Below are 19,202 nucleotides of genomic sequence, written 5' to 3' on the forward strand. Positions count from 1 at the left end.
TGTCCGGTACGGTGAAACAAAAAGGATAGGGATCGCAAAGGTAGTCTTGGTATCTGATATGCTAGAATTTTTTTTTCACTTCATTTGTTAAAGGGAGAGTCACAAAGAGGGCGAGAACCCAAACTTCCATTGGTATAGCATCCATAGTCACAATATTTACATTAAAGAGCTAAATGGATAAGAAGCATCATAAGGTCTTATGCAGATAAGTTGGGAAAAATATGGGCAATTGTGCACACCTAAAGCACTTCAGCCACATGTGCATATCGATTCAAAAGCAGATTTCTCAATAGCAGACTGGCCATGTAAACTTATTGCTGGCCATGTCTACATAACTTGGGGGGTAGGAAGTGGGGAGAAATCATGCTGCCAAATTCCCTTTAACCCCTTTACCCCAAGGGTGGTTTGCATGTTAATGACCAGGCCAATTTTTACACTTCTGACTAGAGTTGAGCTACTTTGGTCGGATCGGGTTTCATGAAAAAAAATTCGAAACCCGACCCCAATGCAAGTCAATGGGGAATAAAAGTCGGCATTGAGGTGGATGAATGTCATCCTCTCAATGCCGACTTTTATTCCCCATTGACTTGCATTGGGGTCGGGTTCTGGATGAAACTCTGACTTTTTTTGCCCTAGTCGGACCAGTTTCATCCGACTCAAATTTTGTTTCATGAAACCCGATCCGACCAAAGTCGCTCAACTCTACTTCTGACCACTGTCCCTTTATGAGGACAGTGGTCAGAACTCTGGAATGCTTCCATGGATCCCGGTGATTCTGACAATGTTTTCTCATGACATATTGTAGTTCATGATAGTGGTAAAATTTCTTTGATATGACTTGCGATTGTGAAAAAAAAGCAAATTTGGCAAAAAATTTTGAAAATTTTGCAATTTTCCAAGTTTGAAATTTTATGTCCTTAAATCACAGAGATATGCACGCAAAATACTTAATATTTAACATTTTCCACATGTCTACTTTACATCTGCATAATTTTGGAACCAAAATTTTTTTTTGTTAGGAATTTATAAGGGTTAAAAGTTGACCAGCGATTTTTCATTTTTACCACAAAATTTACAAAACCGTTTTTTTAGGGAACACATCACAATTGAAATCACTTTGAGGGGTCTATATGATAGAAAATACCCAAAAGTGACACCATTCTAAAAACTGCACCCCTGAAGGTACTCAAAACCATATTTAAGAAGTTTATTAACCCTTCAGGTTCTTCACAGGAATTTGTGGAATGTTCAAAAAAAATAAACATTTAACTTTTTTCACAAAAAATTTACTTCAGATCCAATTTGTTTTATTTTAACTAGGGTGACAGGAGAAATTGGACCCCAAATGTTGTACAATTTGTCCTGAGTACACTGATACATTATATTTGCAGGTAGTCCACTTTTTGGGCGCATGGCAGAGCTCGAAAGGGAAGGAGCGCTGTTTGACTTTTCATTGCAAAATTGGCTGGAATTGAGATCGGACGCCATGTCGCGTTTGGAGAGCCCCTGATGTGCCTAAACAGTGGAAACCCCCACAAGTGACACCATTTTAGAAGGTAGACCCCCTAAGGAACTTATCTAGATGTGTGGTGAGAACTTTGAACCCCCAAGTGCTTCACAGAAGTTTATGACGTAGAGCCGTAAAAATAAAAAAATATTTTTTCTTTTAGAAAAAATATATTTTCGCCCCCAATTTTTTGTTTTCCCAATGGTAACAGGAGAAATTGGACCCCAAAGGTTGTTGTGCAATTTGCCCTAAGTACGCCGATACCCCATATGTGGGATAAAACTACTGTTTGGGCACACATCAGGGCTCGAAAGGGAAGTAGTGATGCTTTGGAATGCAGACTTTGATGAAATGGTCTGCAGGTGTCTACATGAGTCATGTCATGTTTGGAGAGCCCCTGATGTGCCTAAACAGTGGAAACACCCACAAGTGACCCATTTCCTTTTTGGAAACTAGTTCCCCCAAGGAACTCATCTAGATGTGTGGTGAGCACTTTGTACCACCAAGTGCTTCACTAGTTTATAACACCCTGCCATTAAAATAAAAAATTATATTTTTTCCCACAAAAATGATCTTTTATTGCCCAATGTTTAATTTTCCCAAGGGTAACAGAAGAAATTGGACCCCAAAAGTCCAATTTGTCCTGAGTATGCTTATTCCCCATATGTGGGAGAAAACTGTTTGTTTCTAATAAATGCGCCTTTTCTGGGCAGCAGTGGGCTGCTATTTTTAGGCTGGGGGAGCCTATATCAATGGTCCCTTACCAGCCTGAGAATACCAGCCCCCAGCTATCTGCTTTAGCAAGGCTGGTTGTCAAAAATGGGGGGACCCCACGCCGTTTTGTTTAATTATTTAAATAATTTAAAAAAACAGCATGGGGGGACCACTCTATTCCTGATAACCAACCTTGCTGAAGCTGACAGTCAAGGATTGCAACCCCCAGCTGTGAGTTTTGCCTGGCTGGTTATAGCAAATACAGGGGAACCCACCCTGTTTCTTTAATTTATTTAATTATAGTGCAGGTGGCGGCTGATGAATAGCCCCTTCAGCCGATCCTGCTTTAACTGTTATTAGCAGCAGCAGGGGTAGGCTGATGGGAGTAATAGTCCCACCAGCCACCACCTGCTGTCTCTTTTATCACTTAAATGTAGCTCTCATCATTATTCCCTGCTCACACTGATCGCCGGCAGAGTACGGTTGAATGATGAGAGCCGTGTTCAGCACCAAGCGTTGGGGAACAGCGCTTACCGCACCGCTTCTTCCCTTGCTCCCGTCCGTGTGGTACTGATACGGCACACGTGTGCCACACGTATTACATACACTGACATCTCCGGTATCGGAAATATCAGGACATGTGAAGGAGACCTATGTTTGGCTAAAAGATGCTTTTTATTGCAAAAAATAGTTTTTGCATCACATTTTGAGAGCTATAATTTTTCCATATTTTGGCCCACAGACTCATGTGAGATCTTGTTTTTTGCAGGACGAGCTGTTTTTATTGGTATCATTTTCGGGCACATGACTTTTTTGATAACTTTCTATTCCGATTTTTGGGAGACAGAATGAGCAAAAAACAATTCATAAATTTCTTTAGGGGGGGGCGTTTATACCATTCCGTGTGTGTTAAAATTGATAAGGCAGTTTTATTCTTTGGGTCAGTACGATTACAGCGATACCTCATTTATATGTTTTGGCGCTTTTATATAATAAAAACTATTTTATAGAAAAAATAATTGTTTTTGCATCACTTTATTCTGAGAGCTGTAACTTTTATAGCTGTATGGGGGCTTGTTTTTTGTGGGACAAGATGATGTTTTCAGCGGTACCATGTTTATTTACATACGTCATTTTGATTGCATGTTATTCCACTGGTTTTTTTGGCGCTATGATGATAAAGCATTGGTTTTGCCTTTTTTTATGGTGTTCACTAAAAGGGTTAACTAGTGGGACAGTTTTATAGGTCGGGTCGTTGCGGTTGTGGCGATACAAAAAATGTTTTTTATTGTTTCGGGGTTTTTTTCATTCATATTTTTTTAGAGACAGAATATATCGATTTTTTTTTAATTATTATTTTTGATTTAAAAAAAAATATTTTTACAATTATTAAATTTTTTTTTTTACTTTTTCCTAACTTTTTTACTTAGTCCCACTATGGGATAATCATTTTTTGCAGGCTGATCGCTTCTATAGTATGCAAATGAAGCAGCATCTGCATACCATAGAAGCTGTCAGCCAGCGCTGCACTGACACAGGGAGACTTGCTGATCATGAACAGTGCATGATCAGCAAGTTTCCTAGTTTTGATGAGTCGGATGTCGTCATGATGACATTCGCTCACCATGGCAACGATCGGGACCCCTCGTCACTCTACAGGGTCTCCGATCCAAAGGCAGAGGGGCTGTCCAGAATGCTGCGATCTTGTTTGATCGCAGTATTTCGGTGGTTTCATTGCCGGGAGCGGTCTGTGACTGCTCCTGGCACTTAGTGCCGGGTGTCAGCTGTCAGAATCAGTTGATACCTGGCTGCAATCGGCTGCACACCCCCCGTGAGCACGGCCGATTGCTTAGACGTAATGATCTGTCCATGGTCAAATTGTGCCAGGTCACATGGACATGGACGGATCGTTATGACTAATGTCAGAAAGGTGTTAAAGAGTACTTATCACCTGTCCGGGGATGTCCATTTTATTTTATTTAAGAAAACAGTGGGGAGACGCAGACTGATGATTTTACTAAATGGCATTAACCTTCATGCCACCTTAAAGGGTCTTCTGTGATCCAGAGAAGCAACCAAACAACAAAAATCTACCCCATCCACCTTACAATGAAAAGGTCTTCTGGGAGGTGGCCAATCTCCATAATGGGGCTAAATCAGATCTGGATGAAGTGGTTGCCTTAAGAAGGTGGTCTTTTGGAGAGGTTTCTCTGAACAGTTTTTAATCAGCTGTGTGAAGACCATAATAAAATGCTTAAGCAGAGAGCATTCTCTCATCTTCATTACTGGGGAAAATTGCCATGTGCTCGTCAAAACAAATAACTTTGAAGTTTACCTCTTGTTAAAAATCCTCTATGACTCAGGAACAAAGGGATTTTTAATTCTATTTTAATTCTTTTCAAGATGGGTGGTGACCATAGCGGCCATTTTGAAGTCGGCAATTTTGGATCCAACTTAATTTTTTCGAATGGGAAGAGGGTCATGTGACACATCAAACTTATTGATAGGCCAAGTTATGATAGCTACATGGAAAAATAGGTTTCAAAAAATTTGTATTTCTTTTTACTATTAATGTGTCAGGAAGTTGAATAGTGGTTGTTTTATGATCAGCATTTCTCACAGTTAACTTCCAATATTCTAAAAGTAATAAGATACAAGATAGCGCTATTCCTGGTAGATTCTTTCAATGAATGGGAGATAAAGACAACCCCTCTTTAATAGAATATTTTGTGATGATCAAAGAGGACCTGTCATTTGCTACAAATACTTAATATTTTCACAAGGTATTTAAAGCCGCTGTTCTCCAGAACGCAATGTTGTTTTTCTTTTGCCCTACAGTCTCTCCGTTCCTGAGATATGGCCCTCTAGTCCTTTTTTTCAACAAGGTGTGGTAGTAAAAAAGCTTCTCAAAAAGGGGTTGGGCACCACACCCACTTGAGAAAAAAAACAGATTTACATGAAGAGAAGAGGGATTCGTATCTCAGGAACAGAGAAACGCAGAAGGAAAACAAAAACAATGGCGGATTCAAGAGAACAGTGAGATTTACACTGGGGAAAAAAATTATGTACTTAAGGCGAGTGTCAGGTCCTTTAAATATCTACCCTACAGTTCCCGTGGTCTCTTGAGCATTCTTTCTCTATGACGTCCATAAAGTATGAAGAGAAATTCTCTTTTACTAATTCAGCTCCAATGCTGCTGCTCCCTAGGTCAACATCGGTCTTTGCTGATTCTGCACTTATCTTTCTACTTATGTGACTACTGTAGCAAATTATTGGCCCCAGTTATCCTGTGAAGTACAGTACTGAGGCCTGTAGTTCATTTCAGTGGTCAAATGGTTATACAGGCATGTCCATCGCTGTAGTAAGGTAGACAAAGACTGGCGGGGACCTCCAGGGCAGCAGGGGATTTACCATGGATACTACCATATTGTTCCTCGAGTTGAGTGCTAGAAGAAATACCTTCTCCTACTGGATGGCTTAAAAATAGCACTCCTGACAATTGTATCTGCTGCTCCCTAGGAAATAAGACACAACACAAAAAAACCATGACAAAGTAACCATTTTTTGTAACTTTTATTGAACACAAGTATTTTGACAGAATGCAAAGTTCTCCGTTAGTACTCAGTATTTACAGCAGTGAGAATGGGAATAAAGTTGGTAGTCAATGATTCACTTGGTAAAAAGTTGTTGTTTTATTTTTCTTTAACAAGAGAGAAGGCCCCAGAAGTTGGGATTATCGGGTAGGGATGTGAATGGAGGCATTTGAGCTGCAAACAACTGGCTCAGCACAAAATACAAGTCTTAACCCAGGTGTCATATACAAAAAAATCTTACACCCAGCAATGAGCGTACGCATTTCATCATCACAGAAAAAAAAACGACTGACTATCCAAAGGATGCAGCGCAAGCTTGCTCTCCTCTACAGATAAATATACGGTGCCTAAGATTAGGATAATACATGGGTACTCATACAGGACACATGTGTATATATTCTTGGTCCTTAAAAACAGTGTTAAGAATCCAATTTTTGAGTGCTAACATGTTATGAACCAAAGCTCAATGTCTCATTTTCCTAAACGGTCATAAAATCCTTCGAAAAGTAGAAGCCTTTTTGAGATTAAGTGAAGGACATACTTCTCTATTCTAAAACATCTCCCAATGAAAGATGGGCAACATGGCACCCTAGCAGTTGCTGAACTACATACTTGCAGCAATAAGTTCTAGAATTGATGACTATAGATAGAATTAGCAAGACTCTGTTTCATTGGGTAGGTCAGTAATCTGTGAACTGGTGGCCTTTGAATCGCCTTACCTCTCGGCATTCCCAATTTTTCTTTTGGTTATCTGGGTTTGACACACACAGATTATGATCTTGGCCAATGGACCAGAATCTTTCAAATTGATTCTCCCATCTCTAATGATGACATCTTGAATATGAGACAATAGAGGTGATTTTACGTGGAGCTTTCCAACAAGAGTACCGTTGAGTTCCTTACTACCTACTTTGGGGTTCCAAAGCAAGAGTGGTAGTTAGTTCAATGGATTCTCCAGCAGTGGAAAATATTTTTAATGATTCCCTTATGGATAGGAATTACTAGTTTAGATGATTGCCTACACCTTTGCAATGTTGAAGGACAAGAAACGTAACTTTCCTTGTGAGACCATGAAGGGCATAACGTAATTAAAGCCTAAAGACGCCTACTTGGCATTGAGTGTTAATCAAATCCCTCCATTTTCATCCCTATAAGCATTAATGCCAAAATGTAAAAAAGGAGAGAAAAAAACAATAATAAACACACAGCATTGTGACAAGACCTTATTCACAGTTTACTTAGCGTTGTTCACTTTCCAGAGGCCAATGTAATATAAACAAAAAATAATAATAAAGATGATTTTTTTTCCATTTTAACCAAATCTTCATTCACTGTTAAAGGCATGGAAACACACTATAGCAGAACTTTGTCATCGTGACATTATCTGAGGAACCGTATGAATTATTCGTGAAAGTCTTCTAGGCCGTAATTCCCACCAACTACTGTTCCTCCACCAGAACTAGACTTTATCAATGCTTTTTTTTTTTTTTTTTTAATTATTTTTAATTCTGATACTATGACAAAAAACACATTTCACACTAATATTCACGCGTTTACTGTGCACAAGCTGACAGCAAAATGGGGAAAAGGGTTTTTTCCTTGTAATTATTTTAATACAAATTTTTGTTTTTTTATTTTTCTTTCCATTTTATTTCCTTACCAAAGATAATTTGAAACGAAATGAAAGTACATAGTATCAATCAAACAGACTCAAATTGTTTTATAGTATGAAAAGAGGCGTGTTCATAATGGTTTTCGGTCTCCTGCTCGAAAGCAATGTGAAGATTAAAGAGAAAAAATAGCATGTTCAAGTTTTATAAGACCACACACGTGTGAACTGGCACTAAATGAAAGGGTTTTGGCAGATAGTCATTGGCCGATACATAACATAGTTGACGCGTCGTGAACAGGCGAGGTGGTGATCTCCAATTAAAATACAAGATAAGACTGTCCCACACATTTCTCACATAACTCTCATATGCAACAGATCCATGCAAGCAAGTCTCAAAGAATAAACACAGTAATTTTCTGCACTCACTTCGAACAAGTATGCACAATGATTAAAGGAGTCCTTTAGGATCCCTTTAAATATGAAAACAGCTGATTTTGCCAGGAAGAAGATTTAGCGGACTATACATTTAACCTACAGCAGCCGCTACAGGAGAAACATGGTATTCCATGGATGACCTGAGTCCCGCCCGACCAAAAGCCATTGGTCCTCAGCAAGCTGTTGACTTGGGCTAATTACGGGAGATCTAAACTGATGGATGTGCCCACTTCCCTTAGTATAAAAGAGTTTGGTATATACTATAATTACTTCTGAAAGCCAACGCAGATGCACTCTTCAAGAAAATACCTAGTATTTTCTATCAATATGAAGGATATTGCTGGATGTCTACAAACTAAAAAGTTAGCTAACATTACATTTCCAGCATTTGCCAATACAGGAAACTACTAGTTCCTAATTTTTAAAAGTTATTACTCCCAAAAAATCAAGCTATCCCCTATCAATAAAATAGGGAATAACTTGCTGATTGCTGGGGCTTCGACTGCTGCGATCCTGAGAATGGGGTTTCAAACCCCGAGAATGGGGGTGCTAATTCTCGACCTTCGTTCCAGTCATTGATGGAAATAGTCAAGCGTTGATCTCGGCAGCCCTATAGACAGTGAATTTAGTGGAGGCAGCGTATGCTCAGCTCGCTTCAGGATGGAGTTCAAGCGACCTAATTTCGCTAGAGATTCCTGTGGTTGAACCTCCAGTGATCCCTAATGGATAGGGGATAACTTATTTCTTTTCGAAATAACCTAGAACCATAAAGGATGACTTTACAAAGGGTCATGTTCATGATGGACATTCACATAATACAACCACATTTGTACCTCCAAAGTGCGCGTCTTTAGTATCACATAGGTTGACAATGCTGTTATCTGTACAGTATATGTAAGCCATTTCTGGGGTGATAATACACCCCACTGTACTAGTTTTGGGTTCATCCAAAATCTCTTCTGCACCCCATCATGCTGTACATATGAGAGGCTTATTAGGGCAAGTGGGACTCAACAAAAGTAGGGCTTCCATTACCATGCCACCATTACCCTGGATACAAAGACCCAGTTTTTGGACGTGTCCAATTTTCCCACCCAATGTAGAAGGTTGGCCTACCCATGCCTAATTTGTGGAAAAATTCTGTGTGGAAGAGGAATCTAGTGCAGGTTAAATGGTCCATGGATAAGGAGAATGGGGGTAACCTGAGCTAGAGACTTAGAGGTTTTCTTTACTTTTCATATGTGTGTGTATTAAATGGACTTAAAAGTGGAATATTTGTGCTGAACATTGAGAGGAGTAATAAATTTGACTTTACCTTAGTGAAATTAGACAGAACCAAAGTCTATTGTAAGCATCCATTTTCCCCCTCGAAAACATAACATCTCATTGCAAAGCACGCATGCTAATAATCTAATATATATATATTTTTATATACCATGTCTATTTAACAAAAAATGCAGTTACATAAACCCTTGACAAAAAAAAACAAAGCAAATGTTGAAATGTAGAAACGGTGAAAAAAAACAATAAAATGTAAACATGGAGAACAAAATATAAAAGAAAATCTAATAAAAATGTGCATGTCAATACTGCAAATTGAATTATAACGTAAAAGCAAAAATATACATTTGGCATCCTACATACGAAAAACAGAAAATATACAAATCCCGAATTGTTCTTTGCAATGCTGAGATGGAGGAAAAGTGTGACCAAAGGGTTCACATTCACAGAATAGCTAAATCTCTGCAAACCAAATCTTCCAAAATTAAAGAGTTGGGTGTCATTTATCACCAATCCATTCCTGCTATACAATGTAATGATCGGCCACTCTCACTAGTGGCGGCAATTTTTCGAGCCAAAATTATGCTTTTTGAAAACAGTCGATCAACATCAATGATGGTACAGCAGACTTTATGTTACTGAGGTTACCATGTCCTTATGAACTTTTTATGACATTGAATTTTGGTTTAGCTCATAACATATCCACCACCAAATGAGTGCAAATGGCTCCATTTTTACTTTTTGACAGTTGTAGAACTTTCTAAATTAGGGATTCAATGACTAATTATGGATACCATCCCTTTAAAACTGTCGTATAGTATGTAACTTAGAAAATATCATCTATGTGCTAATCAATGGACCAAAAAAACCATGACTTTTTAGCATTGTTCTGCCCAAGCATCCCATCTGTAATATAACTGATGACAAAAAGTTACCGAGATTTGTGCTTCATTGACCAGTTGAGTTACCAAAATCAATGATTTTGCCAAGGTCCATGATGTCCAAACTATTCACTTACTCCCAAGTAAAGTAGGTAACTTGCCTTTGAGCAGATGAAATTGTTTGACCTCTATGATTAAACGTCAAGGCCAAAGCCTTAATTTTGACAGATACAATTCTTCATAAGGCACTGCATTAACAAAGGTTTGATGACATGGAGCATTTTTTGGAGTCTAATTATACCAGGAATATATCTTAATTTTTGTAATGAAGTGTTCTAAGTGTTATAAAGAAGGTATTGGGTAATTTACTGTAGAATTTTAATGTCCGTTCTGGCAGCTCCAATTACGATTTGGTTCTGTGTGCTGGCCCGTGATGAATCGGCCATGACGCTAAGTCAGATCACTTCTCCATCATGACAGATTCTTAGATACTAAATTAGGCTGGCTCAGTGATGGAACTGAGACAGTCATCCCACATCACTGACCATGGTCTGACAAAGGAAGGAAGCTCCTGTGTCAGGATCAAAATGTATGAGAATATTCCATGACCTGTGATCGTAAGTGAAATCAGGTCATTGGTGGAGCTTCCATTAAGAATATTAGTAAGTTCAACAGTTTTGAGCACATCCAAACCCCTATTTAATTTGACCAAACAGCCGCTCAAAAAGTAAAATTTGGACTGAAATTAAAGAATTCAAAAGCGCAGAGATGTCTCAACTGACTACCTGAATATTTCTACAGTACGTTCTTGCTACTCTGATAAGTACATCGACATGTGATTCACTACCTACTTCACTACCTGATAGAAATCCGATTTTGAGTAGATGTGTGGTTGAGATCCGCTCGTATTTCATAGGATGACAGCTAATTTACGATACGAAGTATAAAACTTTTCTTTGCCTTTGTCAATTGTGAGTTGGAGTCAATGAGGTTATTGATTAAAGGGACATCATGTATAGGAATAATTTACTCCTTTTCCTGTCTTGGTGGTACCATTCAGGAATCCAAAAATCAAATTTCAGGAATGTTGTTTTAAGCTTCCACTAACTGATATCTTTAAACACTGCTTGAGAAAATATCCTATGGAGCCGCTACCATACTAAATTCTATGTCTATATGAAGAAAGCACATTTCGAAGCAATCCTATCTAAAACAGAAACAACACTGGTGCTTGAGTGCATACACAAAGACTTTGCGTGAGAGATAAATGGTTACTGAGATGTATCCACACAATAACACATTAGAAGCCCAACGTTTGACATATGTCCTTTAAGGACCTTATAGAAAAAAAAGAGCAATGATTGGCAAGATTATGTCGAATTCAAGGTTCTTATTACCATACACATAAGATTATATGTTGGTTTACACTTTTCGGGGTGTATGATCACAGCAACAGATACTGTTCATGGTCCTTTCTGTACAGTGCAAATCATAATCACTCAACCATGGTTACCATTATTGTCTGGCTGCCTATGAAATGGGCATCCAATTAAGCATCAAAAAGTTCCACGACTAGTCAACTGGTAAGAGAAAAAACAGTTTGGGTACTAACCAAGGGTCTATCATGTACACACCACCATCCACTCTTTATCGATGATGAGCCTGAATGTTGGATATGGTGTGCCAAATCCACAAAGTCCAACACATTGGACATCAATCCTTCCTTACAAATGCCCACTTTTATTTATTATAACAAAGGCATCGATGTTTTCTATTGGATGAAGCTCAAATAATGACGATTCGATACGGACAGAAACAACACGGGATAAAGTATTTTCTGTCAATCTCTAAGGAATTAGCCACACGCAATTAAGCCACCAAGCAAATTTTGTTTCTTGGGCCATGACCTATTAATAACAAGTCAGCTAATATGACATTGTGAAAGACTTTAAGACACACAGAGATAACTTTCCATCTTATTCGAATTTTATTTTCCTATACAAATAGTAGAATGTGACAGCCAACATGTAAACCTTCTCCACCGCCATTCATGCAAGGCGAACCGGCTTCTACAACTCAAAAGACCAAATGTTCAGGGCAAAACATACGAAGATTTTTTTACATAGTGTATTAGCTAAAATAAAAAAGAAAAACTATAATCTTAAGGGTTTTCCTAGAACTTGACGTAGGTAAAAGTCTTAGCCCAGCTCTATAATCTTATCTGTCTAAACCATTTTTTCCTTCCCACGTGATAAATAACTGGGGATTGATAGTTTTATTTTGGGTCATCTCTTTGAAATGTTGTCACTGGGCTTTGTTCATAAAGAGTGTGTACTCAAGATATGAACCTTTTTCTTCAGTCTCACAAAACAAACAGGTTTTATTCAAAGAAAAAAAAAGAAAATAACTCAACGGAATGAAAATAATAATAATAATTATAACAACAAAGGCAAAGATTTGAGGAATGATGACGTGTTTGTGTGTATGAACCTCACTCTGTAAATGGCTAGCATGAGGCTCTTCTTCAAACATTATTTTGTTTAGTATCCACTTTCCCATGTAACACACCCGCACCCTGTTGGAGGAATCATGCTTTACTCTCGTTTGCATTTGTTTGAGTGGCTTCATTAGGGACTGTTTTCACTTCTGCTGGGGTGCTCTTGCTGTCTGATTCCTCTGGCTTAGAATTCTCTTCTACAGGGGCCTTCCTGCAAAAGAAAGACAAAGTGAGATCAGACTAAAAAAAAATAATCCAACGCATGAACTGTGTTTGGAATTACAATCCAGTTCCATTTACTCGAATAAAACTGTTCTGCATCACCAAAACATGCCCAAACTCACTCATGGTACAGCGTCAAGAAAATTGTCCATTGGATGACAACTATTTTTAAGCAGTAATATTCATCCCCATCAGTTACCTGCAGTGCACGATCCTTGCTGGTCTTTGCTTCTTAGTCCCAATTCAACATATTAGAAATGGCCAAAAATGCCAATTAGTAGTCCAACCTGAGACCAAGAAGGGACCAGTGGGAAATGGGAAAGCATCAAAACGGAGGCTGTGGGGTATTGGTGAGGGTGAGTGATGCTTCTTTTTTATCCTAGTCTGAGCCTTTTAAAAAATATTTATTCCCTGGACAAGCCCTTTAAACAACATGAACTAATGTCCAACAGTGCTGGAACCCACATATCCACTTACTGTAATATCGCGCCGGGCTCCAAAATCAGTGCATTCAGTTTATGCATCAGCCATATCTTCTACACTTATTTAGCAATCTACCCCTTCTAGAAGATCCCTTTGACACTATTACAAGATCTCACTTCCTGCCATCAGGAAGCAGAACATACAGTCCTGAGAAAAACTATGTACACCCTATTAGAATTTAAGATTTTATGTATCAGGACGTAATAAAATAACATTTGGTCCTCAGAAACTCTTAAAATTAGGTAAATACAACCTCAGATGAACAAGAACACAGAGAATACACCATATCAATAATTATTCAACAAAAAGTATGGCAGTGTGTAAAAATTAAGTACACCCAGTGGATCAATAGAATAGCTTGTATTACCACCTTCGATAATGTTAAGTAATGGTTTTCTACTTTTTTTCTGGATGAAGTTTGGGGTCTTTATAAGGATGTAAGTTCAATGAGGTGAGTGTCCATTTGTTTATGCACGGATCTCATAAGGTCCCACTACAGCACCTTGATTCTTTTTTTAGCCATTCTGATGTAGATTTGCTGGTGTGCTTGTTTTATTGCATGACCCAGCTTCAGCCAAGCGTTAGGTTTTGAATAGATCACATTTTACTGTCGAATACTTTGGTGTGTGCAGAGGCGTCCATGGTAGACTCAATGACTGCAAGGTGACCAGATCCTGTGGCTGCTAAAATCAGCAAAAATCATGACTCCTCCACCACAATGTTTGACAGCTGGAATAAGGAGTTTGTGCTGATATACTGTGTTTGGTTTTCACCAAACGAGGTGCATGTTTTTTGGGTCAAACATCTCCATGTTTGTTCTGGTTTGTCCAAAAAAATGGTTTCAGAAGTCTTAAGGGTTTGTTCTGATGTAACGTTGCAAACTTTAGCCATGCTCCTATTTTCTTTCTAGATAGAAGAGGCCTTCTCCTGGCAACTCTTCCAAACTAGCCATACTTGTTTAGTCTTTTTTCTAATTGTACTATTATGAACTTAAACATTTAGCATGTTAACTGAGACCTTTAGGCTGTGTGCACACGCTGCGGATTTTGCTGCGGTTCCGCAGCGGTTTTGGCCGCTGCGGACCCGCAGCAGTTTCTGCTGCGGTGTACAGTACAATGATTCCCTATGGGAATCAAAAACCGCAGTGCAGACGGTGCGGAATTTTCCGCGCGGATTATCTACGGTTTTCAATCCGCAGAAAGAATTGACATGTCAATTCTTTCTGCGGATTCTCCTGCGGTTTGCCATCTCCTCCATTGAGGAGATGAAAAACCGCAGGGCAAAACCGCAGAGCAATCAGCAGGTAAAACCGCAGGTCTTTTGACCTGCGGTTTCACCTGCGGATTGTACAAAATCTGCGCGGATGAATCCGCACCTTTTCCGCAGCGTGTGCACACAGCCTAAAGCGTGTGAGCTGTAGCTTTTGGGGTTTTCCAGTTTCTCTAAACATTGCACGGTATGACTTTGGAGTGAATTTGCTGGGACGTCCACTCCTGGAAAAATTGTCAACTGTCTTAAATGTTTGACACTTGCAAATTTTACTAGCAGGGGTTGTTGCCTTTCAGATACTGTTCTACCATGACTGCAGTTTGTTTAAAAAAAACAACAAACTCTGCCTTACTCAACTATGTCCTCTGCCAACTCTCTGTTGCTGCTCCTGGAGTCTGGCACTGACTGTGGCGCTAACATCACATCGACAGACGATCACTGATCTCAGCTGTTCTGCTTTTGTTGACAGCACACCCCCTTCAGAGCCACCGAGCTCACTGATTGGCTGCAGAATTGTCGATCTTACATCAGTGCCACAGCCAAAGCCAGACACCGAGATTAGCAATGGAGACTCATCTGTGAACCTGGAGAAGGCAAGTACAGCTTCTGCTGTTTTTTAACAAACTACAGCCACAGCCAAACATTGTCTGAAAGTGGAGAACCCCTTCAATTTTTCACACATTGCTTCTGTATTTTGGCTTACGTTTTTAAAGAATGTCTTATCTATTGCTCATCTAAGTTCTTTGTATTTACCTAATTTTAAGAACTCCTAAGGATCAGATATTTTTTATTACATCCAGATACCTAAAATATAATTTAAAGAGGGTGTACTTAGTTTTTCTCTTGACTGTATGACCATATGGGAGCCAAACAGCATATGCCTAGCACTCTCCCCAAACACTTGACCTTTTGGTCACCACTGTCCTTTTACTGCAGTTTGGTTTATAACTGCAGCATTTGGCTGAAAAATTACAAGGAAAATACCAATAACTTTAAGTAGATTTCTCTTTGCAAAATTTTAAGATGTTTTTTTTTTCTTTCTAAAATGACCAATTCTTGGTTTTCTTCACTTTGCTATAAATGGCCAGAGAGGAGAGCGTCGATTCAGAGGACTCTGGTCCAGTGGCCAAGTTTGTAATCTCGTGTCTGCCTGACGGGAGCCCTGAGAATCTTCTCCTGCCTCTTCTGATGGCATTGCATTGGGACTAAAAATCAGAAAAGGTGTAGGGGATTACAGCAGGTAGGAGGTGGTCCAAAGGACTCCTGTCTAATGAATGTGCATTGGGACTACAAATCAGAAAAGGTGTTGGGGATTCCAATAGTTGGGAGGTGGTCTTCAGGACTTCCACCTGGTGAACACAAGCTGGGACTACAAATCAGTAAAGGTGTTGGTGATTCCAATAGGCAAGAGGTGTCCTCAGGACTCCTGTTTGGTGAACACAAGCTGGGACTACAAATCAGAAAATATGTGCCCTCTGGTGAACACGTGCTGAGACTACAAATCAAAAAAGATGTCTGGAATTCCAGTAGGTAGGAGGTGGTCCTCAGGGCTCCTGTCTGGTGAACACAGGACTACCGTGACAGATGGACCAGAGTCCTGCACATTGATTCACTCATTCTTCTGGCTGATATCAAGGTAAGAACAAAGGTGGCAGGACAAGAGGTTAAAAAAAGGTCAAACACAAAAGGTTTTCATAGCAAGCCTGGTTTAAAAGCAGCATACACACTAGGTCTCCCCCCATGAGAAGGAACAAAAATTGCCTCTCTAAGTAGCTACCATGTTTTTTTATCCCAGGAAGCATTGAGTTAAAAACTCCCTTGTAAGAAGCAGGTCTGTCTATTTTAAAGAGTGTAGCTGTCACAATTCATAGACACTGCACATGCAACCATTATCAGCATGCATGGTTACTAGTGATGAGCGAACGTGCTCGGATAACGTGTCATCCGAGTATCTTGGTTATGCTCGGATAATATATATTCGAATCCCTGCGGCTGCATGTTTTGTGGTAGTAGACAGTCTACCTGTCTACCACCGCAAAACATGCAGCCGCAGAGACTCGAATATATTATCCGAGCATGCCCAAGATACTAGGATCACACCCGAGCATGCTTGGATTACATGGTATCCAAGCGCATTCGCTCATCACTAATGGTTACATTTTGAATGGCTCCCAAAAGGAGTATTAAATGGGAATTCTAGTTTCCGTACATAAAACTTTAAGATCTTATTAAGTTCCAGAAGAGGAAAATTCATGTGAATATCTTATGGCTCATTCAAAGACATGAAATATTGCCTAAAATTAAATAAGTTGGCACTAGCTACAACTGTTTTTGTTCTTAAAGGGGTTGTCCGGTGAAAACAACTTATCACCCATCCACGGGATAGGAGGTAACTTCCTGATCGAAGGGGCCCAACTGCAAATTTTTATTCCAGATATGGAACTTTTAACTTCATTACAAAATGGAGTGACAGATCGGACGCTCGACAACCACTCCATTCATTCTGCATGGGTCTGCTGGAAAAAGCTGTGTGCAGAGCTCGCTAGTCCCACAGGAAATGAATGGAGCAGTGGTCAAGCATGTGCACTGCCGCTACATTATAACAGGGATAAAAGGTGCTCCATTCGGCCCAGCAGGACCCCAATAATCATCAGGTTGCCACTTATCCACAGGATAAATGATACCTTGTTTCCACTGCAAAACCCCTTTAAAATTCTTTTTTGGCCTCAAAGGGGAGTCATTTGGATAAAGAAGTAAACAAGCTATTCTCACCCCAGTAGTCTGCTCTCCGCCCTGGCAATTCCACTCTACCGTGAAAGTGGCAGCCCAGGAGTGCAAAAAAGAGTTTTACTTTTATCCTTATGGCTTTCCAATGTAATTTTTTAAAAGCCAGTAAAGCCTTTTAGTACACATTATCAAAATGATTACTTATGACATAATGATCCCAGCAAAGAGCAAACAGATGAACGGCCTACTAGGGCACACAAATCACCACATTAACAGACGGAGCTATTTATCTGAAGTATTGCGGTATATATTTCAGTCAAAAAACGGAGAAGCTTGCATGAAAAAACACGAATATTTCAATGTGAAGCGGAAAAAGGAGAAATATGCAGCACTCACCAATATAGCTGAAAAACTGTGCGTCTTTATTTCACATGAATTCCATCAATAGATATGTGGACATTCTTATAAAAACCAGTGGCGCTGCATGAGGGTATGACAGCTGCAAATTAACAGATAATGCCACCTTTTATCTGGATGATATTAAAAAATTACTTAAAAATATTTATTTGCGCTAGTAATACCCACAATATTGTCTCTCTTCAAAAACAAACATACAATATAAAAATATATATATATGTGTAAATAAATTCCCTTTATAATCTCAAAAACCACATCAATAGTGCAACTAAATAACGCAAAATGAACAATAAATTAAGGAGGAAGCAGATAAACTAATAAACTGATAAAAAACCAAACCGCTCCCCCACATAGCAGTGTGTAAAATTAGGCACACATAAATGCACCTGAAATTGGCAGATGATAAAAATTAGTCTCAATTCAAATAGCGCACATACCTATTGTGCTCCCCTGCTGGACTTCCTTATAATCCAATAGTGAAGCGGCGTGGATAGAAAAAATAATAATCACGAAAGGATCTGGGTAAATGTTGCAAGAGGGTCACCTTTAGTGATGTCCAAAGTACTAGCGGGGGATGCTCTGGCCGGTAGCAATCCCCCTGTTCACCGCTGATACTCCACCCGTTGACAGAAGGGCGAGAAGCGGAGGACGCTGTTTGGAGCCGGCAAGGTACAGGACCTTGCGTGACGTCACAGTCACGTGTCAGAGCACGTGATCGGCTTGAAAAAGATTGACAGAAATTTAGACCAATCCTACGCGTTTCGGAGGCTTACTGCTTCCTTCATCAGGGATGGTCCCTGCCAATAAGGTGGCACCTATATACCCAGCCCATGTGATTATATATTATTATTTATTAAAAGCAAATAACTCTATTTCACTATTTAAACCATTTGGCATAAGTGTGTTCATCTTAAAAATCCACTCGCTTTCCACTTTTGACATTTGTTCAATAAAATTACCTTTTCTCCAACTTTTTTTAACTATCTTAATGCCAGTTACCGTAATACCCCTAATAGAACCCCCATGATGAATACAAAAATGATTAGAAAGGAGGTGACCAGTGAATTTATTAATAATATTGTGAAGGTGTTCAGCAATTCGTACCTGCATGGGACGAATAGTCCTTCCAATATACATTTTACCACATGGACAAGTTAACCCATAAATGACTCCTTTGGTGTTACAATTAATAAAATCAGTGATTTTATTATCAATCCCTCTATTGGTAATCATTTTTTGCTTCTTTGTATTTAATTTCTTGCACGGTCCGCATTTTTTACATGGAAAAAACCACTTGGCAGTTTCAATTCACCTTTATCTTGTTTATTTAGGATTCTAGGTATTGAGGGCGCAATCAAATTTCCAAGGTTATTAGCTTTTCGAAATACAAATCTGGGGTGCTCAGGCAGCAATTCCCCTATAATTTTATCGTTTTGTAAAATGTTCCAATGCTTGCTGACAATATTCCTAATAATTCCAACATTGGAGTTATATTGCAAAATGATCGGAATATTTTCCTCAACCCCAAAAGCATCCTGAATATTTTCCTTAATAGGGTCCAATA

General features: G+C 39.2%; 1 protein-coding gene across 4 annotated transcripts in view; it reads right to left on the reverse strand.

Annotated features, from left to right (window-relative positions):
- Positions 1 to 5,779: 5,779 nt before the first annotated feature.
- Positions 5,780 to 19,202, reverse strand: part of NCAM1 (neural cell adhesion molecule 1) — a 542,627-nt gene continuing 529,204 nt past the window's right edge. For all 4 annotated transcript variants that reach the window (XM_073585308.1, XM_073585309.1, XM_073585307.1 and 1 more), the window contains one exon: positions 5,780 to 12,731. In XM_073585308.1, coding sequence (XP_073441409.1) covers positions 12,611 to 12,731 — 121 coding nt within the window. In that variant the 3' untranslated portion in view covers positions 5,780 to 12,610. The remainder of the gene's footprint in view (positions 12,732 to 19,202) is intronic.

Source organism: Dendrobates tinctorius, unplaced genomic scaffold (assembly GCF_039654945.1).
Source record: "Dendrobates tinctorius isolate UK_male_01 unplaced genomic scaffold, ASM3965494v1 ptg000086l, whole genome shotgun sequence".
NCBI lineage: Eukaryota > Metazoa > Chordata > Amphibia > Anura > Dendrobatidae > Dendrobates > Dendrobates tinctorius.